The sequence below is a fragment of the Chrysochloris asiatica genome, unplaced genomic scaffold, assembly GCF_000296735.1.
Source record: "Chrysochloris asiatica unplaced genomic scaffold, ChrAsi1.0 scaffold00029, whole genome shotgun sequence".
Classification (NCBI taxonomy): domain Eukaryota; kingdom Metazoa; phylum Chordata; class Mammalia; order Afrosoricida; family Chrysochloridae; genus Chrysochloris; species Chrysochloris asiatica.
This window is the reverse complement of record NW_006408547.1, coordinates 24750215-24774606: the sequence shown is the minus strand read 5'-3', so window position 1 is coordinate 24774606 and position 24392 is coordinate 24750215. Positions and strand designations below refer to the sequence as shown.

Sequence of the window (24392 nt, the reverse complement as noted above, 5' to 3'; positions counted from 1 at the left end):
GATCAGGAAATGGGCTTCCCTTTTCACCCTTCTTCTTGAGAAATTTCAAGATGCCACTGTTGGTTGTTTTAATGTAACTTATGATTTTATTTCCTTTTTTGTCTGTTTGTCCCACTCCACAATCGCCGTTCAGGCCATTTTTCTAGTTGGAACAGTTCAGGGCCAGCTGTGGCCATTTGGTTTTAAGTGGAAACTGTCTCTTTAAATTTCGAGGAGATCTGTGTGCATGCGTATTAGAACCCTCTGAGGGTGGGGCTGGGGTGTCCACTCACTCAGGCACCCCTATAGTCACCAGAATGGAGGTGCACAGTCAGCAAGAGACCAATGAACAGATACTAAAAGAAAAGAATGTCCACACCTTTATCTCTGCAGTTCGGTCAGGTGTCCGTGGCTGCTCTGATCCTTTCCCCGGTTGGTCTCACCCAAGATGGTGGCTCCTGGAGCAGCTAAGCATCTTGAATTAGAAAGCAGTGAATTTCTTAGTTCTGCTACCAATTCCCCTAGCTGTGAGCCTTCCAACCTTCTAAATATTTCTTTATATGTAGTTCAGAGTTCTGGGACCATCCTCTGAACCTGTTTGGTCCTGTATTCTGTGTTGTTGCTGATGGAGCTTCTGACTACACTTCCATCCGATCCACCATCTTATTTGTTCTTAGTCCATCTTTTTGTAACATGTTTATAATTAAATCCTGACACTCTATTTCTTCGTCTTCTTCTTCACCTGAGGTCCTGATATTGGCTGTAGAAATCTGCCCGAGAAGTTGATTATAGTGAATGTTTCATTGTCTCTTTAAAAAAGGTTCTTCCAGATGAAATGGCCTCCATGGATGGTTTTACAATATTGCAGACAGTGGGAAAAGGCTGTCAGTGGTTTCTGAAATCTGCCTGAGGCAGTAGGGTTGTCTCCAGCTGTGTTGTTTTGCTGTTCACACATCTGTATTCTTTGTCTTAAGTAGAGTGGAGAGAGACTCTGACTTCCTGGTGTTTTCACGAGGCTGTTGGAGCTATCTGAAGTCTGTTCTCTACTGTTACTCCACGTCATCCTTCTCCTGGTCCTGGGCGCGTATGGGGAACTCGTACTGTTTGAAGAGGAGTGATTTAGTTCCCAACTCTACCACCGACTGACCCCATGGTGTTGGGCACATTGGTTCTCCCTCTCTGGTCCCAGCTCCTCCTCGGATCTCCTCAGGTGCCCTCTCAGGAGGTCAGCTGTAATGGCCTGGGGGCTCCGTGGGTGGAATGGAGATACAGAATCAGGGATCATGGCTAGCTGACTACACTAGAACAGAGAACATTCTGCCTTTTTCTTTGTGTTTGAAAGTTGCATAATGAAAACATATAAAAGTTAAAAGGGAAATTAGTAGTGAAGGAGGTGATCGGATGTTGTGGTTGGTGTTGTGAAGTGCCGTCAAGTTGATTCTGACCTATAGTGACCCTGTATAGGGTTTCTGAGGAGCAGCTGGTGAGGTTTAACCGCCAACCTAGCAGTTCAAATGGCTTTGCAGTCTGGCGCCTTAACCCACAGCACCACACCAGGACTCCTCTAAAAGGTAGAAGAGATGAACTTCTCTGGCAAGAAGCCCCTTCACACCCTGAGCTCTGGTTATAACAGTCATTGTGGGAATTCAGTAGCCAACCGCATGCACTGATTTCCAGAGATGAATTTCTGTGTTGTGTATTTGGTTTAACCCTGACTTCTGATACCCTCGAAGGTAATTAAGCTCTTTGTGCAAGTTGTGGAAAGAGAGACAGAAAGGCAGGCATTCTCGATGACCAGGAGACCTTGTGACGAAAGGAAAGAAACTAAAATTACAGGGCTGTTTCCTCCGAGCCTGATGCTTACAACGTCTGTTTTGTGACAGGATATTTTACCATGTGTACCGTTTAATGTGGCCAAAAGCGTGAAGTCTTTGTATCTGGGACGAATGTTCAGTGGGATTCCCGTGATCAGGCTACGCTTCAAAAGACTGCAGCCCACGAGGTGAGAAGGGGATTTATAACAAACAGACATTCAAAGGGTCTTTGTGTATAAACAGCCACCATGGATGAATTCATAATAACCAGACCCATTACTAATCATCAAGTGGATTTTGACTCTTGGTGACAACTTGCACAGAATAGAACTGTCCCATAAGGTGCTCTTGACAAAAATCTTTATGGGAGTGAATCCCAGACCTTTTTATCCATGGTACTGCTGAGTGGATTTGAACCACCAACCTTTAGGTTATTCATCAAGTCCAAATTCTGCCACCAAGGGACCTCACAGATGCTAGAAAATGGAATCTGTGCATGAGAGGCCATGTTGTCTTGAGTACAGTGGATCCCAGAATTCCTGGTCTGAACACTAGGCCTGTGAGTGACTTGTCTGTCACCAAAGGGTCCCACCACCCAGCCCATCACCTCGCTGCTAGGGAACCTGCTATGGTAGTGCCGGAACGAAAGAATGAGGGTGGTTGCTAGCGTAGGAGATATGTACCCACATGACCTTAGCTTGCTTACCTGCTGCTCTAATGCCAGGTCTTAAGCTCCATAGAGGAAGAGGCTGTGAGTCATTCTGACCGAATTCTAATTTGTTTCTCGGCACCCTCGTGGTCAGACTTGTGGCTGAGTTCGACTTTAGAACCTTTGACCCTGAAGGTGTCCTTTTCTTTGCTGGAGGCCATCAAGACAGTACATGGATCGTCCTTGCTCTGCGGGCCGGCAGGTTGGAGCTACAGCTCCGCTACAATGGGATTGGCCGAGTCACCAGCAGCGGGCCTGTCATCAACCACGGCATGTGGCAGACGGTGAGTGGGGGGGTTTCTTGTTCTCCCTAAACTCAGCCTGCGACTTTCCACCATAGTCCCGCAGAACACGGCTTCACCACCAAGGCTGTGGTTCTCACATGGCGGGGATTCCCCTGACACGGACATGTGTTACGGTCTGGAAACATTCCTGGTCGTCACAACTTAGGAGATGGATGTGGCTAGTCTTGCTGGCATCTTGTGGGTATAGGATAGAGGTGCCATCCTATAACACACATGGTGGCTCCTCACAACGAAGAATCCCTAGGCTGGAGGATTAGCTTTGTGCTCCCTGTTCCTGTCTGTGTGTCTCCTTGGCCCGGAGTCTGAGTGGGAGGCAAGAGCTCATCAACATCTGACCGTTTCAGTGTAGGGTAGAGTCCAATGTGCCGTACAGAACTGTGAGCATTCCCCATGGGTTTCCATCATTTCTCCCCAGGAAACAGATTTCTTAGATGCTAGTGGGGTCCATTCTTGGGTCTGACCCATCTTATATCCAATTCCATGGAATACAGTGGTCTGTAGTATGACAGACTCTTATTTTCAGTGCAGAGAGTCACAGTAACTGAAAGTGGGCTTTCAGAAGTAATTGTGAAAAAGAAATGGGAAAACCACTCTTGTTTGCCTTAGAAATGAAGATAAAATGGAAAACTTCACCCTGGCCTCTGAGAATAAAAACACTGTAGACATTTGCTAATATTTCCATCCTGTCAAGTAATGTCTATTTCCTTTCCTAACTTCTTAAAGTGACAAGGCTCTTCAAAGTGGCAGGAGGGGTGTTTCCAGCACAGCTACAGATTAAAAGAAGAATCGTGCATGAGAACTTTTCAAAGATTAACAGACCCTGCAGTCAACAGCTAGGAACTGCTGGGGGCTTCCTGGCTCCGTAGCTTCCTGGCTTATTTTGTGTGGGGATTGAGGGAATGGGTGGCCTTGAGAGGAGATAGCTGCATGGAAACCATGAGCTAGCTGATCTGCCTGTGGGTGACTCAGAGCTGCCACCACACCCTGCAACACTGGGGAACGTGTGGCAGAGCCAGGGGGGGTCATTCTTGAGGTGGGTTAGATCAATTGAGACATTAAGTCCATTCTTGAGCAGGTAGGTAGGTCAGATCAGTTGAGACATTAAGAGGTCTCCACCTCTTAATATAATACTATACCTCACATGCACAGGCTGTACATGTTCTTTCTTGATCCTTTGGACTGTCACATACACCCAGTAGCTAAACTCAGATTCAATACCGGATTTATTTTTCACTTGAGCTTGGAAGGAAATTCGTCCACTCCTCAGAGATGAGTGCCCAATCGGCGGGGCGCCCCTGTAGGTAGTAGTATTGTTGTGAGGTGCTGCAAAGTCACCTTGGCCTCATGGCGACCGCATACACAACAAACCAAAACATTGCCTGGTCCTCTGCCAACTTCACTATCTTTGGAGGAGTACACAAGTCCATTGTTTAGAGCACTGTGTATTTTCAGTACCTTCCAACCTAAGGGGTCATCTTCTAGCATTATTTATGATCCTTAAAGTTTTCATTGGCTTATTTTCAGAAGTAAGGAGCTCTGGTAGCATAGTGGTTATGAATCAGGCTGCTAACCTCAAGGTCAGGTGTTAGAAACTACCAGCTGTTCCATGGGAGAAAGATGAGGCTTTCTACTCCTGTAAAGATTTACAGACTTAGAAACCCTGTACAGGGTCGCTATGGGTCAGAACTGACTCCATGGCACACTACCACCCCTATTTTCAGAAGCCAATCACCAGACTTTTTTTCTTAATTTCTTTTGGTTGTCTGGAAGCTTCACTGAAGCCTGTCCACCATAGGTGGGGTGACCTTGCTGGTTTCAATATACTTACTGGCAGCTTTATCACTTTCAGCACCATAGCACCATGTTAAGCACCACAGACTGACAGATGAGTGTGGATAGATGGGGTCGTAGATGAGTATACTTCTCATTCACAAGATCAGGGTACATCATGAACTACTCTCAGCAGAATTATTTTATGAGAGTCCTGAGGGAGGGCCACACCACCTTCTGAGCTGATTTGTGAAATGACAGTGAGTGTCATTTTCTCTCCCTTGCCCATGGCAGATATTACTCAGTGATCACCGCATGTCTCTGCCTGTTGAGTAGCAAACTGAAGCTTCCTTACCATCCCTGGGCTAGACAGTCTCCCAAGTCTCTGGCAGTACTAACATTGCTAGGCCTCTGTGCAGAAATAGGTGTTATCATGGCAGATTGTCTTCTGTGCTTGCCCAGAGAGTGCATAAAAACAAGAGAGAGTCATCCTTTATGGAAGGGAGTCAGGGATGACCTCGTGATGGAAAACATTTGAAGTAGGGATAGGAAAAAGGTGTTTTACATAGAGCAGTGGCATTGGCTTATGGAAGAAAAAGTGGTTTCTTCAGAAAATGGCGGAAACAGGATGTCAAACATGAGGCCTGGGGAGACAGGAAGACAGGTGACAGGTTAGTCCCAGTGTGAGGCCTCTAGGAGCCTTGTGAGGGAATTCCTGCTTCTGAGGATCCCTGACTGGCACACAGAAGCTGTACTATAGCTTGGTTTGGTGGTCATTTAAATAAAAAAAAAAATAAAAAAAGGCAGCAAAAATTGCCAACTTTCTGATAGAATCCAGCCTGCTTTTACATCATCTAAAAACTATGAAACCCTAAAACTGGACGATGGTGAGCCCAGATGCTAGTACCCTTAGGCACCTGGCAGAAGCCGATGAAAGTCATCTGTGAGGAAAGAGCCTGTGAGCAAAGAAATGGGAGGGAAAGACAACCTAAATTTGATCGTTAAATTATTTTTACACATCATTTCAAGTGCGGTGTTCATTACACTATCAAAGACAATTAGACACACAGAAGACATGATGGAGGATAATTAGCTAAAAAGAGACAATAAAAAGAAATGATCTGAGACTACAGATAGATCATGGAATCAGTGGACTCAGCTGGTAAAAGCCAACACTTGAAAACTTTGGCAAGAAACGGGAAATGATTAAAAGTGAAAGGGCAGATTTTGGAAAGGGTTAGCCTGTAATTCCATAACCAAAAAATATAAAACTACAGTCCTGGGGTGGCGCTGTGGGTTAATGCACCAGATTGCAAAGCTGTTTGAACTGCAAGGTCGGTGGTTCAAGCTCACCAGGCACTCCTGGAAACCTTATGCAGGGTCGCTGTGGGTCGAAACCTACTTGACAGCATTTAACAACAACATACAAATACAACAGCAGAAGTGACCATTAATCCACTGGAGGAGAAGTCTAAGGAAACTATCTAGAATGAAGTGACATAAAGGGGTGAAAAAACACAGAAAAGCAGGGGAGACATAGTATAAGTTTGTAGTGATACAGTATAAGAGGGTGACGGGGTGGTGGATTGGAGGCCCAGAAGATATAAGAGAAGGAGCCAAGCAAATACTCAAAGAGATAATGACTGAGAAATTTCTAAATGGATCAAAGTCAAAAGTCTATAGATTCAAGAAGCCAAATGATAAATAAAAATACGTCTGTTACTTAATAAGCATAACTCTGAATCAAACTCCAAATAACTACAGAAAAGAAAAAAAAAAAAGATTCTGGTCATACAACTTTGCAAATACAATAAAAATCCAATAAATTATACCCTTGAAACATAAAACAGACTTATGGAAAAAAAGAAAGAAGAGAAACTTAACAGACATTGGCTTTACTTAGAGTTGCAGAAAGACCCAGGACAGCCCTGAAAACAGTGTCCATAACAGAAAGCCCTTACAACACACCAACCTGCACATCATCAGGTGTGTTGTTAAGGATCTTCACAGCAACCCCACATCTGTTTCCCAGACAGCTGGGCATAGGTGAGGGAATACTACTTGCTTTAAAAGTCCAGTGTTCATAGTAATCAATATCGCTTACCATAGTCCAGTAGTGTGTTTCCTGTGGTCTTGGGAGGGATATATGCTCAGTTACAAGATTGTGTTAGACTCAAGGGAGACCAAAGCTGTGGCTTTTCACCAAGAGTTCATTTGTCTCAGTACAGTTGGATTCACCAATCAGGCATCACTTTGTAATAAGTATTGTCTCTTCTGACCTGCCTTTATCTGGGTCTCGGAGAAAATGACAAGAAAGCAGCAAGTCAGAGGTTATATATTCCTAATAGAGCAAAAGAAAACTGTTTGTTTTTGTTATTTTAGGCCTTCCCAAACATATACTAAGCAAAAATAGCTTTCAGGAATGAAGGTAAAATGAAGACCTTTTCAGAAAAATAAAGCAGTGAGCTCATCATCAGTAATCATGCACTAAAGGAAAGGGCATGTCTGTTGATAATTCACTCAGTATTCTCAATCATCTCATGCGCATGTGAAAGCTGGACAGTTGATGCCTTTGAGTTATGGTGTTGGAGGAGAATATTGAAAGTGCCATGGGCTGCCAAAAGGACCAATAGATCTGTTTTGGAAGAAGTGCAGCCAGAGTTCTCCTTGGAGGCTAAGATGAGCAAACTTTGTCTCTCATACTTTGGACATATTGTCAGGAGGGACCAGTCGCTGGAGAAGGATATCATGTTTGGTAAGGTGGAGGGTCAGAGAAAAAGAGGAAGACCCCCAGCGAGATGGATTGGCCAAGTGGCAGCATTGATGGACTCAAGCGTGCATAAGGTCGTTATGAGTCGGTACTGACTCGATGCCACCTAACAACAACAAAGGAAAGTTTAAAAGGCCATCTGTAGGTAGAAAACTTTTCATCTGAGATGAAAGCAGAAAAGAATAAAAAAAATGAAAACAGTAATTCTATGCAAAAGTTGAGCAAACACTAACAGTTGGTGGGTTGAAAGAAAAATATGTAAATAGATTAAAATATCACAGTGGCATTTAAATCAGGAAGAGTTTAAGCTTTTTTTTAATGTTCTAAGGTCTTTGCATTGTTCAAGATGTAAGTAAAAGTACCCTTTAGCGTTAGACTTTGATAAACCAAACCATAGATGTAGTCATCTCTAGGGTAACCACTGAAATAACAGGAAAAGGGTGTGAAGTTTTCCAATTTTTCATTTAAAAAATTCAGTAATAGACACTACTCAGTTCATCCAAAAGAAGGCAATACAAGAAAAACACAAAACAGTGAGGTAAATAGGAAGAAAAAGTATGATAAGTAAGTTTAAACCCAAATGCACTAAATGCAATGGACTGATCTAAAAAAGCAAAGATGGTCAGACCATATTAAAGAAGAAAAACTCCATGCTGTTTACAAGAGGCCCATCTCAAACATAAAGATAGAGAAAGCTTAAAACTAACAAACAGATTTACCAGGCAAACACTTAAGCAACAGAAAGCTGGTGTAGGGTATCAGATAAAAATAGACTTTAGGGGGGAAACCATTGTGAGACATAGAAGATCATTTCTTCAGGAGTAAACTTTCCATTCACCAGCAATAGAGAACAATTCTAAACTTGTGTTCACCTAGTAACATGGCCTCAAATAATATAAAGTGAACACTGAATAGAACTACAAAGAGAAATGAAACCTAATAATACAATGGCTAAAGCGCTTGGCTGCTAGCCAGAAGGTCAGCAGTTCAAATCCACCAGTTGCTCTGTGAAAGAAAAAACTGGCCACTCGCTCCAGTAAAGATTGCAGATTAGGAAACCTTGCGGGGCAGTTGTCCTCCGTTATATAGAGCTGCCAGAGTCCTGGTGTGGTGCTGAAGGTTAATACAGTGGACTGACTGCAAGGTCAGTGTGAACCACAGTGTCAGAAGTTCAAGCTCATCAACTTCTCCTTGGAAACCCTATACAGGGTCACTGTGAGTTGGAACTGACTCATCAGCACGTAACAACAAAAATATAGAGGTGCTGTGAGTTGGAATCAACTTGGTGGCATACAACAATGACACAAAGAGAAGTCATTGTGAAATACACTAATCCACCTCTGTGGAGTGTATTCACAAAAGAAAATTAGTAATGAATTGCACCTAGCAAAATCTCCATTAACAAAAGTTCAACAAACTGGTGTTTATAAAATACTACACAAAATAATTACAGAATATATGTACTAAACATGCATGAAATATATTAAAAATTGACTAGAGTATACTGGGCTGAAAGCCAAGTCTCCACAATCCAAAAGCATTGGAATTGTATTTTGGACACTAAAATAAACATTCCCAAATAATCCACAGTTCAAAGGAAGAATCACAATGGAAATAAGGAAAGGAGAAAATAATTTAAATGAAATAAAGGCATGGAAAGGATGAGATAATGTTGTTTAAATGCAGGTGGTAAAATTGTGAGCACATAATAGACAGTTAGCAAGGCTGCTGAATAAAATGCCAAAATACAAAATCAACTGCATTTCCAAACACTAGCAATGAGCAGAATTAATATTTTTAAAAGATATACCAGATTGCTAGGAATAAATCTTATAAAATATTTACAACACTTACTTTTTGCGACTTGTAGCAATATGAAGATCGTCCATACACAGATTAAGGAGTCCAGGTGTGGTGCTGTGGGCTAATGTATTAGACTATAAAGTCGCTTGAACTGCAAGGTTGGTGGTTCAAGCTCACCAGCTGCTCCTTGTAAACCCTATATACGGTCACTATGGGTTGGAATCGACTCATTGGCACTTAACAATACATAGATTGATAGACTCAAATGATAAAAATGTCAATTGTTAAGTGCTGTCGAGTCAATTCCGACCCATAGCGACCCTATGTGGGTTTCCGAGGAGTGACTGGTGAGCTTGAACTGCCAACCTTGTGGTACAAACCAACTTTGCAGTCTAGCGCATTAACCTGCAGAGCCACACCAGGACTCCAAAGACCTCAACACTCTCCCTAAATATGGTACAGAGTTAATATAATCCCAGTCCGAAACCATCTCTTTCTCTTTGTGTGTGTGTGTATGTGTGTGTGTGCAACTTCACAACTGGATTGCACAGTTTATATGGAACTGTTGTTGTTAAGTGCCATCGAGTCGGATCCGACTCACAGCGACCCTCTATAGGGTTTCTGAGGAGCAGCTGGTGGATTTAAATTACTGTCCCTGCAGTTCAGACTGACCTTGGGGGTTCAGTGCATTATCCCGTAGTCCCACACCAGGACCCGATGTGAAACTGTGATGTTGTGAAGTGCCATTGAGTCGGTTCTGATCCATAGCAACCCTATATAGAGTTTCCGAGGAGTGGCTGGTAGGTTTGGAACACTTATCCTTACAGCACCATACCAGGACTCCATAGCAGGTGTTCTTGAAGGTGATGAAAGTAGGAGGACTTGTTTGCCTGGACAGCAGGATTTATTGGGAAGCTGCAGTAATTAAAACAGTGTGGTGTTACTGGAAGGATGAACAAGTAGAAGAGAGCCTAGAAACCCAGACATGCAAATGTGGACATTCAGTTAGTGGTGAAAATAATGGTGGAGAGTAGAGGAGAAGGGTCTATATTCTTAATAAATGTTCTCGGATAATCATATATTCATATGGAAAAAGCAAATGTTTAAAGCTGTAAAAATGTTTGCAGTCTTACAGGACAAAACGACTAAAGTCCTGGTGTGGCACTGTAGGATAAAACACTGGACTGCAAGGGTAAAGCTAAGTTGCTGTAGTAACAGTGAGATGTAAATTGATGTGAAACTGGGATGGCAAATGTTAAAAAATCCTGCCAATACCAAGTGTTGGTAAGGATGTAGGCTCATTACCGGAACTTCCTGGTGAAACTGCTTTGGAAAACAGGTTGGGATTGTCTTGTAAAGTTGAGGAATAGATAGGTCCGATGATCAGACTCATTTTTGCTAGTTCTTATTTGCCGTCAGGTCATTTCTGATTCATGACAACCTCTGATATGCATGGAACAGTTCCATGAGAACTTCAAGATTGTGATCTTGCAGAAGCCAGTCACCAGACCCATCTTCCTGGGTACCTCTGGGTAAATACAAATCACCAACCTTTCAGCTAGGCATCGAACCTTTATGATCAAGCTAGGAATATTTTGTGCACACTAGGATACAAATAAGGACCTCTGGTAGCGTAGTGGTTACGAGTCAGGCTGCTAATCTCAAGGTCAGTAGTTCGAAACTACCATTGGAGAAAGATAAGGCTTTCTGCTCCTGTATAGACTTACAGCCTCGGGAACCCTATTCAGGGTCGATTGGAGTCGGTTCCGACTCCACATCACACCAACAGCAACAACTATGTGGCGCTGTGGGAAAAAGTACTGAACCGCAGGGTTGATTTGAACCACAAGGTCAGCGGTTCCAACTCAGCAGCTGCTCTTCAGAAACCCTATACAGGGTCGCTATGAGTCAGAATCAACTCGATACACATGCAAATGTGTTTGCAGCAACTTGCTTTGGTAATTCTACAAACTGAAAAACCCTACGTACTTACTAATGGTGGTGGTGGTTGTGCTGGGAGTCAGTTTCGACTCATAGGACTCTGTATAGGGCTTCCAAGTCTGTCAGTCTTTACAGGAGCAGAAAGCCTCCTCTTTCTGCTGCAGTAGTTTCAAACTGCTGAACTTGAAGTTCGCAGCCTGACTTATTTTAACAGTTGTTATTGTTGTGAAGAGCCATCGAGTCAATTCCAACCCATAGCGAGCCTGTATGGGGTTTCCAAGGAGCAGCTGGTGAGTTTGAACCACTGATGTTGCAGTTAAAATGACTTTGCAGTCTGACGCATTAGCCCACAGCGCCACACCAGGACTCCTATTTTAACAGTAGCATGGGTAAATTACTGGGATGGAGTCATACAATGGAATCCTTCAAGCAATAAACCTGAAATATACAATGACAGGAGTGAATCTCAGAAACAGTGTTGAACAACATCAACAGACAAAACAGTGCCTTCTGAATGAAACAAAACTCAACTTGCTTATTATTAGGGATTTATATTTAGGTTAGGGTTAGGGTTAGCAGGTCACGAGTTGTGATTGAGAAAGAACTCCCCAGGAGGGCTTTGGGGGCGCTGACATGCTGACATCTCCTGATGGTGGTGGTGGTTACAAGAACCTTTGCTTTATAATGATTCATTCATCTGTTTAGGTTTGGTTTACTTTTCTACATGTGTGTTGCATTTTGCAATAAAAGAAAACATTTGAAACCACGAGCTAGCTTTAGGCTTCAGCTTGCTTTATGGCTCACTGGTTAAGAGGTTCCCACCCACATGGTCCTGCGTGCTGACAGTGAGTGAACATTCTCTTTAAACCAAAGTCCTGCTGATTTGGACCTCTGCTTAGAGGCAGAAGAAACTGACAACACATTGCTCAGAGAAGAGAAAGAACACATGGCACCGGCTGGGTTTTCCCTTTATACAAGGCAGTTAACATTAGCTGAAGCCTGCACAGAACCCGTGTGTGAGGAAAACCACGGAGCAGCCAGCCACACAGCGATTTTACCTTCTGTCTGAAGCTTTATGCCGACATCAGCCACTGGTTCATTTCTTCTCAGAGAACCAGCAAAAGTGCCAACCAGTAAGGCAGAAACCTGTAAGAGTAGCAAACTCAAAGATTTTGCATCAGGTTGCTAGGTTTCATTGAGTCGTTTCCAACTTGTAGTGACCCTGTGCACAACAGGAACACTGCTGGTCCTACGCCTTCCTCACAACCTTTACATGTGAGTCCATTGCTGCTGCCACGGTCAGTCTGTCTCGTTGGGGGATCTTCCTCATTTTCACTGACCTTGGTTTTGCACTAAGAGTAGTGATACAAAAGTGGTGGCTACAACTTGTTAAAGGCAGAAAACTAGTGAGACCTGGAGAGACAAGGCAGTTCTGTTGAGTTCTGGCTGTCACCGGTTTCCCTGGAGAAGGCACTGGAGACACAAGGTCTTCTCTTCATTCACAGACACTCTGTCGGCCTCCATTTTCACAGCAGTGACCTGTCAGCTCACACGGTGACTTGATGGTGTTGTCGTGCACACGTCCTGCCTGGGGCACAGAGGGGAGACTCAAACTGCCTCTAGGTGTCCCTGAGCACCCCTTGAAGCTAGGGTGGTCTTTTCCTAATCAGAAGGTCCTCTTGTATCATTTGTGTTCTCCAGATTTCTGTTGAGGAGCTAGAGCGGAATCTGGTGATCAAAGTTAACAAGGACGCTGTTATGAAAATCGCCGTGGCTGGGGATCTGTTTCAGCTGGACAGAGGACTGTATCATCTGAACCTCACCGTAGGAGGCATCCCCTTTAAAGAGAAAGACCTCATTCAGCCTGTAAGTACCACCATCAGTCACCAGGGTAAGAACACAGTGCACAGTGGGTCTGAGAGCCTGGAACCCACACAAGGACCAGGCTTAGTCATGAGCTGACACATGTTTAACATTAATCAAGCTTGGCAAAGAACCTCGAGGAAGGCCAAAATGACTTCGAATTAGCCAGCAAAGCGATGGCATTAATTACACATGAGGTTTCTCATCGTCTCTTTTATGAGACTCAATTAAGTTTTCATCGGAACATGATCATAAAAATGTCTGTTTTGCAATGGGGATAAGACACAATGAAATTGTTGTTTTAACTAAAAGAAAAATGAGGCCTTTTTTTTGGACTGTTCTGATAACATTTGGGGATGTTAGGCTTGCCAACGTTTCCATGGGTTAGAACAAGCTTAAAGGGAAAGTTCATTTTTCAACATCCTGCTTTTCTTCCTCCGGCTCACCACATCCATTTCTGTCTTCCCAGCAAGCTGAGGTCAAGGGCTAGCACTCTTGATACTGTGGTCATCATTTCCACAGAAAAATACAAGAAATATGAGGGGGCTGCCAAGCATGTCAGTGACTGTTCACCTCTCCACCCAGTCTTGTTTCACAGGTAAAGGCTGAGCTGACCCGATTTACTCAGAACTACATAACAAGTGTATGACAGAGCTGGGAAGTACATACACAGCCCCTGGGTCTATGTTCTCCACAACAGCATCAAACAGAATGACTTAGGTGCCATTAAGCAATACCGGCACAATGGCTATATACATGTCAGCACGTCTCACATCCACTCACATAGCTGGTCACTGTTTCTCATCTCTTTTACAAACAGGGAGAGAAACAGAGGAAAAGAAGGGTAGGTTTTGATGAACATTCATGCCGGTTGCACTGCTATACTGGCCATCCAAGGTTTTCCTCAGTAAGTCATCTTATAAAGGGAAGCTATCTTTTGAGAAACAAGTAGGACTTATCTATTTTTACAAAATTTACGAGATTTCCATGTGTGTGGTTCGAACCGAGGACCCCCTGTTCCTGGGATGATGGAGAACTCTGTTTATCTGTTCAAGGAGGTGCCTGGTCACCTGGCGTCTTATGATAGCTGAAAGCACGTGTGTCTCCCAAGAAGCTATTGGGATTTCTTTCTTTCCAGATAAATCCTCGCCTGGACGGTTGTTTGAGGAGTTGGAACTGGTTGAATGGTGAAGACACCACCATCCAAGAAACAGTCAAAGTCAACACTAAAATGCAATGCTTCTCTGTGACAGAAAAAGGGTCCTACTATCCCGGGAATGGATTTGCTTTCTACAGTCTCGATTATGGTAAGTCTTGGTTCTCTAGTCAATATAGGTTTGCACTTTCAGCCAATCATACAATCAAAACAAAATACAAAAAACAACATACCTTTGAAGACAGTGCCAGGGATCAGATGATGCCCACAACAGCTTTCAGGCCCCACACACGGTAGTAAAGAGACGCCACCTCCAAGATGGCAGCCCATGGTCTGACCGAGTTTCCAATTAATCTGTGATCTTAAGGGAAGACACCTAGCCGTGGTGGCTGTAAAGAATGACCCAGGCTGCCTAGGGTATGAAGGCTTGAAGAAGAGACTTTGCAATAAGTTCTGAGGGGCAAGTCAAGCTCAGACGTTTTTCCAGGTGGGTTGAGAAAGTCTCAAAAATGCATTTGACGTTGCCACCAGTGATTCAAGAGGAGTAACTAGGGAGACAGCATCTAAAAATAGCAGTATGATATTCAAAGTGTCCCAATGAGCCAAAGTTACAAAAAGGAGGAGAAAAGACTGGAAAAAGGGAAGTGCTAGAGGCACCTAGTCAGGGAGGACCATAATGTCAGGGAGAGGACTATAGTGTCAGGGAGGACCGTAGTGTCCTCAGGGAGGCTGGAGTTCTCCAGAGACACGAGGCTTAGCCAAACGCAAGCTCAATGCAGCAAAAGAGCTTTGCTATTGTATCTGGAGGGGGAAAGGCACATGTCTTCTTGAAGCTGGTGGCGTAGTAGCCACATGTAGCAGAAAGATGGGGAGATGGGACAGATGAGAGGAGAAAGGTGGATGTTGGACAGAGTGGGAGGGAACCCTAAGATCTGTTAAGTGTCGTCTTTTAGTAAACCTATATATAGTGTTTCCAAGGAGCAGTAGTGGGTTTGAACTGCCGACCTTACAGTTAGCAATCCAGTGCTTCTCCTACAGTGTCACGTTTGTTGCTGTCAAATCGATTCTGACCCTGTGTGTGCAAAACAGAACAATTCCAAAGGGTTTTCAAGGCCATCACCAAGCCTGTCTTCCAAGGCACGACTGGGGGAGGGGGGCGTGGTGGATTCAAATCACCAACCCTTTGGCTATAACTGAGCATTTAACTGTTTGTAACCTCTGGGGACTCCTAAGATCTGTTAAGGACACATTATATAAGATTAAATGCCTATGGAATCCCACAGGTGGACATGAGGGCTTGAGTTCAATGCAGGGTAAGAATCATCATTTAGATGGAAACTGAAGCCCAGGATGAGACGAGATTACTCAGAGGGTAAACGAAGATGGGGGGAGGCCCGCCTAGTTTTCATCAAATAGCTCTTCATTTCTTAAAACGAAACACAACACATCTATCTTTTTACTTCTGTTACCAAAACATAATCTCATTAAGTTGATAAAATGAGCCACTTAAGCAGAATTTTTCAGTCGCTTTTAGCAGATTCACAGGCTCCTCCCCTGAGTAACAAGGATTTTTCATGCCTCCTTGAATTCCTCTGCCTTTCTGGTTGATCTGTGGTAGGTCTGGGTGAATTCTATAGTTACCGCTCCTCCCCCCTTGACTCTGGTGACATCATGAAACGCACACCCACTGGACAGTGGTCACCCTTCACATTGGGTCCCCCTCCCCATGCTCCCTCTCTTTGTCCACATTGTTTTACGCCCTGGACTTGGACTCTGTCGGCCCCCGACTGCCTCATCTGTGTTTCAGTCCCTGTGGCCTGCTTAATTGCCTGTCAATATCTCTTTAAAAGAGAGCAGTGCTTACAATAAACTTTATTAAATCAGCTGAATTGTTCAGAGGTAACATCATGGGACCGTTTGAATTTGCAGCTTAAAAGGGGTTTTCCAAGCAATAGATTTGAGGGTCTTCCTATCAGTATAGCTGGTACCTGGATATACTTTATTTTCTTGACTTTATGTAGCTTGGGTGCAAATTTGCAGATCAAGCTAGTTTTCTACTCAGCAATGAATGTGCGTGTTGTTTAGTGATGTTATAAGGTCCCTTCTATATCACAGCGCTCTCCCTCTACCTCCCTGGTCCCCTGTGCCCATTCTTCCTTCTTTCCTGTCCCTCCTGTCTCCATATGGTATCCAGCTTGAGTTCCACTGAGGTGACTTCAGCTTCTCTCTGTTCCCACACTCCAATCCTTTTGTGGTTAAACAGCCAGACTCTGCCTTCTCCCACCTTAGGAAAGGCAGGCCCTGCTTTAGAGCCCCCTCTCAGTATGCGTCCCCTCCAATACCCAGTTTAACCCCGTGTTTAAGAAAGGACATAGAGAGAGCGAGCAGCTGAGGACTCTGGACTCATGGAAAGAGAGGGACTGAGTGCTGGCGGCCAGGAGGCAAGCTTGCAGAATGTGCCCTTGGGTTTAAATAATTTTATATATTCCTGGGTGGTTTTGTGTGCATCTCAGCTCCCCCTGCCCAAAAAAAGAAGCAAATACTGTAGAATGATGGTGCACAGAGGAGATTGTAATCATTGCAATGAAATTGATGAGTGTAAAACCAAAGTTCTCCTGTGTAAACTATCACTCAATTCACAATAAAAACTGAAAGGCAAACAAAGGCCTGGCCCAGGGCAGAGTCGGTGGACTCTGCATTTCTGAATTAGCAAGACAGACAAGTCCTCTTGAAACTTCAGATTGTCATCTTTTTTCTCATTTTATCACTGTGCTCCAATTGTCCAAAATATTACCATATCATTAAAGGTCTTTTAAAGAAAGGAGCCATTCACTTCTTAATTCAGCTGTCTAATACCATCTAATACGGGCTTGCTTAGAGTCGGCAACAACCATAGTACAGTCAGTACACTATTCCATGTTCTTATACAAACAAATCTAAGACATCACTGTAATCATGTTTCTTACAAAATCCATGCAATATAAAATGTTGACTTTTTTGCACAATAGGTATAATTCTTCATTTTGTAATATGGACATTACATAAAGTCAAATGTGCCTATAACAGTGTATACTGTAATGATTATTTCTACTCTAGTTGTTAAGTGCCATCGAGTCGGTTCCTACCCATAGCGACCCTGGTATATGGTTTCTGAGGAGTGGCTGGTGAATTTGAACCACCGACCTTGCAGCTCAAATGACTTTTCAGTTCAGCACATTAGCCCACAGCACCACATGGCTTTCCTCTATAAGGTCTATGAAAGCAAAGACCACATGGTATTTAGATCTCCTTGCATTTTTTATACATCTCAAGCAATGCTGTTAACGTGCATTGTATATTACAGGGAAGGTTCTTTAGACACAGTGTGATACTCCTTTCCTCTGCAGCAGCTGACAATGGGTTTAAATTCACAGGATCTCACAGCCTGAAGTCCACAGAGTGAGATCTCATCAGTTTACACCCCAGTTAAAGGGGAGGAATGGTATTCTTGAAGGTTGACTTAATCTCTCACCGACAGATTCTGGTGCCTTAAACACGTCTTTACAATTTGCCCTTGTGCCTAAATACCCTGGGAGGGGTGTTACTTAACGTACTAAAGGAGACTCTTTTCTCTCCCTTCACACATAAAGGGGAAGACTTTGGCAGCAGAAGAAAATGGTGTGTGTGTGCGAAAGAGTTTACCAGTTCTGTGCGCATTCACATCAATAAACAATGAGTGAGAACTGACAACACTCACACCATTCTGTTACGGTGGTAACACACTGAAGATGTGAGGAACTCACGGTGCAGTGGGGAAGTAGGAAGAAATGGTTATGACTCATTCTGAATATTAACTCCAACCCTATGGTAGAGAGGTACCTGAATTTGAATCTATGGAAATACTGATTTCTGGTGTTATTTTGCCTAAACACAATTCCTCCAATGAGGAATTTTAAATTCTTTGTGAGCTAGAAATACTTAAAAACCAATGGGGTAGAGAGGTTTTCGTCTGGGTTTTTCTCTCCGCTCATGATTTAAATGTGAGCAATTAATAGAAAGTGGTATTTGTCCTCAGGAATCAGAATCTAGCCCTTGTTGACAAAATATATTTGTTTAACTATTTGTATAAGGTACACGGATGGATAGGTAGCTATGAGGGGGATTTTCCCACAAACTGTTTGAAGCTCCTTAGTAGGTTGGTGGGTCCTGGTATGGCTCTGCAGGATAAGCACTGAACTGGTAGCTGCAAGGTTGGTGGTTCAAAGACACCAGAAGCTTCTTAGAAAACGTATACAGGGTCATTATGAGTCAGAACTGACTCAGTGGTATTTAACAACAGGTAGGTAGGTAGATAAAAAATATAGATGGATGGATAAATAGATTGTATCAAAATAAAGAGATTCTCCACTGAGGCATCAGAACAGTGAAAAAACAATTCCACTCAAAATATAAAATTGTATAAATTATAATAATTACAGCTTCCATTTCATTGTATTTTCAATTCTTCAAAGTACTTTGAAACTTGCAGAGCTCCTGAATACTATAGGAAAGGGTTAGTGGATTGTAAAACAATGGGTTGAGACTTGTGAGTTTGCAGCAAGTTCTGTTTGTGGGAAAGCTTCTTCCATTGAGTTCTTTAGTGAGAGAAAGAGAGACACCAAGAGAAAAGTGAGCAGGCCCTGTGGCCACAGTCCCCTGACCTGTCCATGTGGGACCAGCAGGACATTGGGAAGTGGAGGGAGCTGGTCTGACCAAGGAGGCTTCCCAACACTGCCCTCTGTCTTCCCTCGGATGTGGGGCTGTTTTGTGAAACAGCTGATGCATTCTTTAGAACCGCACAGCATTATCTGAGCTGGGCAGGAGCACTGTGGCCTGGACCAGACCATGCCCAGCATTCCTCACTGTCCAGGGGCAGGTGTGGGGAGCTGTCAGTTACTCACAATCTTCCTGTCATCGTGTGGAGTTGGTCACTGCTCCCCTGTTTGTATCATCTTGAAATGGGCCTCTTTCTTTGCAGTACGGACATCACTGGACGTAGGCACAGAAACCACCTGGGAAATAGACATCGTTGCTCGGATCCGCCCTGCCACGGACACGGGGGTGCTGGTAGCATTGATGGGAGAGGACCACACCGTTCCCCTCTCCGTGGCCCTGGTGGATTACCACTCCACAAAGAAGCTCAAAAAGCAGGTACGCTGGCTCCTGCGGCCACCAGTGCAGTTACTAAGACCTGCAGCATCTTAGTGAACCTTTGTACTCCTCAGGGATCAGAAACTTCAAAACGCCTCTTTTCCTTTGGGTCAAGTTACCCAATCTTTCCACTGCCTCTGAAAATTGAATCCCAACCTAAAAAGTCCAAATTTATTAAACGTTCAGCTACTAACTGTGAATGATGGTTGGCAGTTTGAACGTCCCCAGAGATGGATCGGAAGAAAGACTCGGTCATAGGACAGAAAGCTATGATAAAATAGTTTTCTACGTGCATAGAGTTGACACGGGTCAAAATCTACTCCAAGGCAACTGGCTTTGGTTTGTTTTTGTTTTTTGAAGGCTCTGACCAGAAGTTGAATGAGGTCAAGTTTGGCACAGGTGGCCTTGGCTTAGAGGGATATTACTGACATCTGATCAAATGAACACAATCCCAAGTCAAAGACGCAGATGGCACAGAACCAGGAGTCTGCAACCAGCAGCTTGAGAGCAAAAGTTGGCGCCCAGGCTCAGTGGGCCCCGTGTTTGGCCAGCACAGCAATTAAGAACAATTTGAATTAGTTGCTGATAGTTCAAAGTCAGCTGATTTCACAAGCAGAATCAAATTTCTAGTTTCTCTTGAAAAATTGGATATGCCCACGCTGGACTGGGTCCTGTAATAACATCATTCTCTTGTGGTGACACTTGCTCCCTGTGGACAGAGCCTGCCCTTCCCACTTTAACTCTGTGTCCACCACTCCTACGGCCTCTGTGACCCTAAGTCCATGGCCTTTTATCATACTTCTGCTCGTGCCGGAATTGAAAGAAGTATAAATGTGCCTTTTGTCTCTGCCCAAAGTAGGAAAGCATGAGTTAACTCAGTGGTGTGTGTTCACCAAATCTGCTTCATCTGTTGATCCCACCTGCCTACCACAGAGACCACTGTGCTCTCTTAGGTGCCGGGACTAGGCAGTACCAGGCTTCGTTAACACATAGATTCACATAACTCCCAAAGAGACGAAAGACTCACACGCTATCTAGGAATGTTTTTCTAACCTAAACACCAAACTTTTAAAACTAATAAAACCAGACCCATTGCTATGGAATCAGTTGTGACTCATAGCAACCTTGGAGACTACGTAAGCTGCCTTAGACATTTCAGGGTTGTCGTTTTCACAAAAGCAGACTGCTACATCCTGTTCCCACAGTTCAAACCCTGGATCTCTTAGTCACGTTCTCCTAATGTCTACCAATAGCAATCACTTCATGCGTAGGGAAAGTGAAGACGATGGACGAGCCCCTTCTTCTCTCAAAGAGCTGTCTTTCTGCTCGGCGCCAACACCCACTGGAGGCTGGCAGTGGGCCCTGGTTTGCTTCCTTGGCCAACCCACCATGCAGCTTCTTGCAACAGAATTCGTACAGAAACCAAGGCAGCACCCCGTGCCCTCTGCCATGCAAACACGAGCAATAGCATTTCATAACTTCCAGTTCCGGCACAGGCACATTTGTGTGGTCCCATTCACTGCGGTCCAGTCGATGTGGCTCTCAGCGAAAGTCTTTACAGCAGCCAGCTTCCATGGGGCCTCGGATGCTTCAACCGCTGAGCCACCAAGGCTCCTGTGTGAGTGGTTGGGATGTGTGCTTCTGACCACAGCTAACTCCGGGCCTGAGACGGCATTTCTTTATTCACTCATTCCATATCCAATTAGCAAACTTTCTGGTCAGCCTCATTTTACAGACAGAAACCAAGTCTCAGAGACATGAAATGACTGGTCTGCAGTCAAAAGTTGCAGAGCCAAGACTACACCTGTAGGCACACATGCAGGATTGCCAGAAACACCCATCACCAAAGGGGGCTGCCCTGTAAGAGACATTGGGATAAGGCTGATAGGGATAAGGCTCACAGACCACCTCTTCCCCTGCCTACTAAGCTTTGCATTTTGCCCTCAGCTGGTTATCCTGGCCATCGAGAATGTCGCCTTGTCCCTGATGGAGATCAAGGTCTGCGACAGTCAGGAGCACGTAGTGACAGTGTCTGTGAAGGAAGGGGAGGCCTCCCTGGTGGTCGATGGCACCAAGGGTCAGAGTGAAGCAAGCCCTGCACAGCTGAAGGAGAGGCTGGCCCTCCTGAGGAGGCACCTGCGTGACTCTGTGCACACATTTGTCGGGGGCCTGCCAGGTAAGGTCCGGGGGCCTGCAGGCTCTGGGGGTGGGGGTTGGAATCCACTGCCGCATGGGTTCCCACCATCGCCATCAACCTTGGGCAAAAGTTGGCATTTTTTCCCACTACTATTAAAATGGGCTTTATGGTTTTCAGAGGAAGTGTCCATTAGCTGAGCAATATGACAGCTCATTTAGTCAGGAGCTCAGTGAGGCTGAGAAAATCAGTGACGAGGGTAATAATTGGCTTGAGCCAAAGCTTCCCCTTCCCTTGCTTCTTGTGGGAGTGTCCACCTGAAAATGCCCACAGGATAGTTTGAGTTTGGCCAAAGCACAGCAGGGGTTGTGTGCCCTCATGTCAGTTCCGACTCATAGTCACCCTGCACAGGGTTTCCAAGGCTGCAAAGCTCTATGGGAAAAGACAGCCTCAGCTTTCTCCCACAGATCAGTTGGTAGTTTTCACCTGCTGACCTTGCGGTTAGCAGCCCAACTCATAACCCACTACGAGGTACCAGAACTCAGTGGTGGTGTGCCATGGAGTCGGTTCCGATTCATAGTGACCCTGCACAGGGTTTCCGAGGCTGTAAATCTTTACGGGAGCAGAAAGCCTCATCTTTCTCCCCTGGAACAGCTGGTAGTTTAGAACTGCTGACCTTGACGTGCTCAGTCAGACTCTTAACCATTACGTTCCCAGAGCTCAGCAGACCTAGCAGTCATTCAGTAAAGGTTGAGAGGCTGAAGCAGAGGCCAGGCCTCACCCTTTCGGGGTCCTGCAAATTGTTCCTGCTGCTCACGAAGCAAACACCAGCCTCTCCTGCCTCGAGCAGGGATGGCAAAGCAATGCTAGCAGTCCAACACAGAGCCAAGGGACCCGACTTTTGTCTTCGTTACATTAAAACTATGCTTGTTTATAGCCTTCAGCCACCCCATCAGGGTAAATAGGTAAAAGGCAGATCTGAGCAAGGTACTTATCTAATTCCAAGTCTCCTCCCACTGGCCAGCACAGGTCCTTACTTGCAGCAAGTGGCAGATGACTAGGGATTTCTGGCTGGGCTAGCAGGCACAAGCTTCATTTAGTTTTTAATAAACAAAGCTTTGAAGAGGATGAGATCCAGCTGGGACACTTTGCAGATTGAATGACTCATGTTGAGCCAATAATCAGATAATATTTATTTAATTGGTTTGACTATCTGAGTGTGCTTCGTAGGGGAAAGAAAAGAGGGTGGACTGCCAAAAACAGGACTGGCCAATGATTGATGCTTTTCTGCCAGGGTACATAGCCAAACGGGGCATAGTGATTTTCTAGATGGGAAGGAAGTCATTGAAATATAAATGCCCTGGTGTGAGAAAGAATCCAAGATTAGCCAGGGAGAGTTTGCTGTGGAGTGGCTAGACACAACGGGCGAGAATATTCAAGAAGCTTGAACATTGCATGATGGAAATCATCTAAGGGGCACCAGGCCACGTTCCTTCCAGATGGCACAGCTGCTAGAGATGGTTTTTTGTTCTTTCCCCATTGATCCAGATGTTCCCGTGACTTCAGCGCCAGTCACGGCTTTCTACCAAGGCTGTATGACCCTGGAAATCAACAAGAAGGCCCTGGACTTAGATGAAGCTGTGTACAAGCACAGTGACATCACGTCACACTCCTGTCCTCCAATTGAGCACGTCGCAGCCTAGACTCACAGCCACAGGGCGCACGTTCATAATACGAAACCTCTCATGCTTTTCTTGTAACAACAGAAGGAAAACGGGGAAGAGAGAAATGATTCCAATTTCCCACACTTGGCGTGCTTCATCTTTTAAAAACACACCGAAGAGGCTAGGAGCTGCTGATCATCGCAAGTTGAGTTTATCATTGAAACATTTATTTGGCTTGTAATATATTTGTAAATAGTTGAGAAAACTAATATTAAGGATTTGAAACCACACACTCAAACTCCCAAGTGTCTTGAAGTGAGTGCTGATTCTGTCTGTACAAAGGGAATCAAAGCTGGGAAACGGGCAGCTTGATTACACATCAAAGTAGACTTGAAGAACGTAATTCTCTATTATTTTTATTACCAAATGCTTCTTTCTGACTTAAGAAATATGGGAAAATAAAATATTTACAGAAAACTTTTTAACTCTGTGTTGGCAGTTCATCTTTCCCTTGACTTTTTTTTTTTTTTTTTCTTAATAGTTAGCAGCTTTCAGGGTGAAAAGACACCAGAGGCAGAATTGCTGCACATGTTTTTGTAGCGGAAGGCTATCTTTGTGTTTTGGTTCAAAGCAATACTAAGGAATCCGTGATTTTTCCGCCCAGTTTCCAGAGCCGTGGCCGTAATACTGAGGGCTGAGTAGGTAGGTTTTGGGGTGACGTTGTGGCAGCCAGTTCTGTGGGGAACTGCATTTCTGACCCTCGTGTGGGGACAGCAAGGAGACTAGGGCCCCATGAACCTGGGTTCACAAACTGCTGTAGTTGATTAGCTATGTAACCAACCTCGAGTGTTAGTAAGCCTCAGACTACTCACTTTGTAAATGAAGGTAAACACCTGCTTTGTGCAGTCAGGGAAAAAAATGCTTTGTACTTTTCTTGAAACTGTACGGCCAGGCACTTTATTAGGAAAACTGAGATGAGGAAAAAGGATGGGGGGGGCGCGGGTTGTGGCATGTTTCCCATAGAGGGTACCACCGAGTGTTTTCTCGGTCATAGTGACCTCCCGGAACAAAGAACTGTAATCTCCATGGGGGTCTCAACAGTCTGTAATCCAGGACTCCTGGTGTGGCGCTGTAGGATCAGCACTGGACTGCGAACCACAAGGCCAGCAGTTCAAGCCCCCGAGCTGCTCCTCAGTCACCCTGTACAGGGTTGCTATGAGTTGGCATTGACTCGATGGCACTTAACAACAACAACAATCTGTTTCCTGAGCAGCCTTGGGGTAGGTTCCCACTGCTCACCATCAACAGCTGATTG

General features: G+C 44.5%; 1 protein-coding gene across 1 annotated transcript in view; it reads left to right on the top strand.

Annotated features, from left to right (window-relative positions):
- GAS6 (growth arrest-specific 6) overlaps positions 1-23116 on the top strand; it is an 86078-nt gene extending 62962 nt beyond the window's left edge. Inside the window, exons 9-15 of the mRNA XM_006851553.1 lie at positions 1863-1981; positions 2597-2786; positions 12793-12957; positions 14093-14261; positions 19107-19279; positions 21227-21455; positions 22962-23116. Coding sequence (XP_006851616.1) covers positions 1863-1981; positions 2597-2786; positions 12793-12957; positions 14093-14261; positions 19107-19279; positions 21227-21455; positions 22962-23116 — 1200 coding nt within the window. The remainder of the gene's footprint in view (positions 1-1862; positions 1982-2596; positions 2787-12792; positions 12958-14092; positions 14262-19106; positions 19280-21226; positions 21456-22961) is intronic.
- The last annotated feature ends 1276 nt before the right edge of the window (positions 23117-24392 follow it).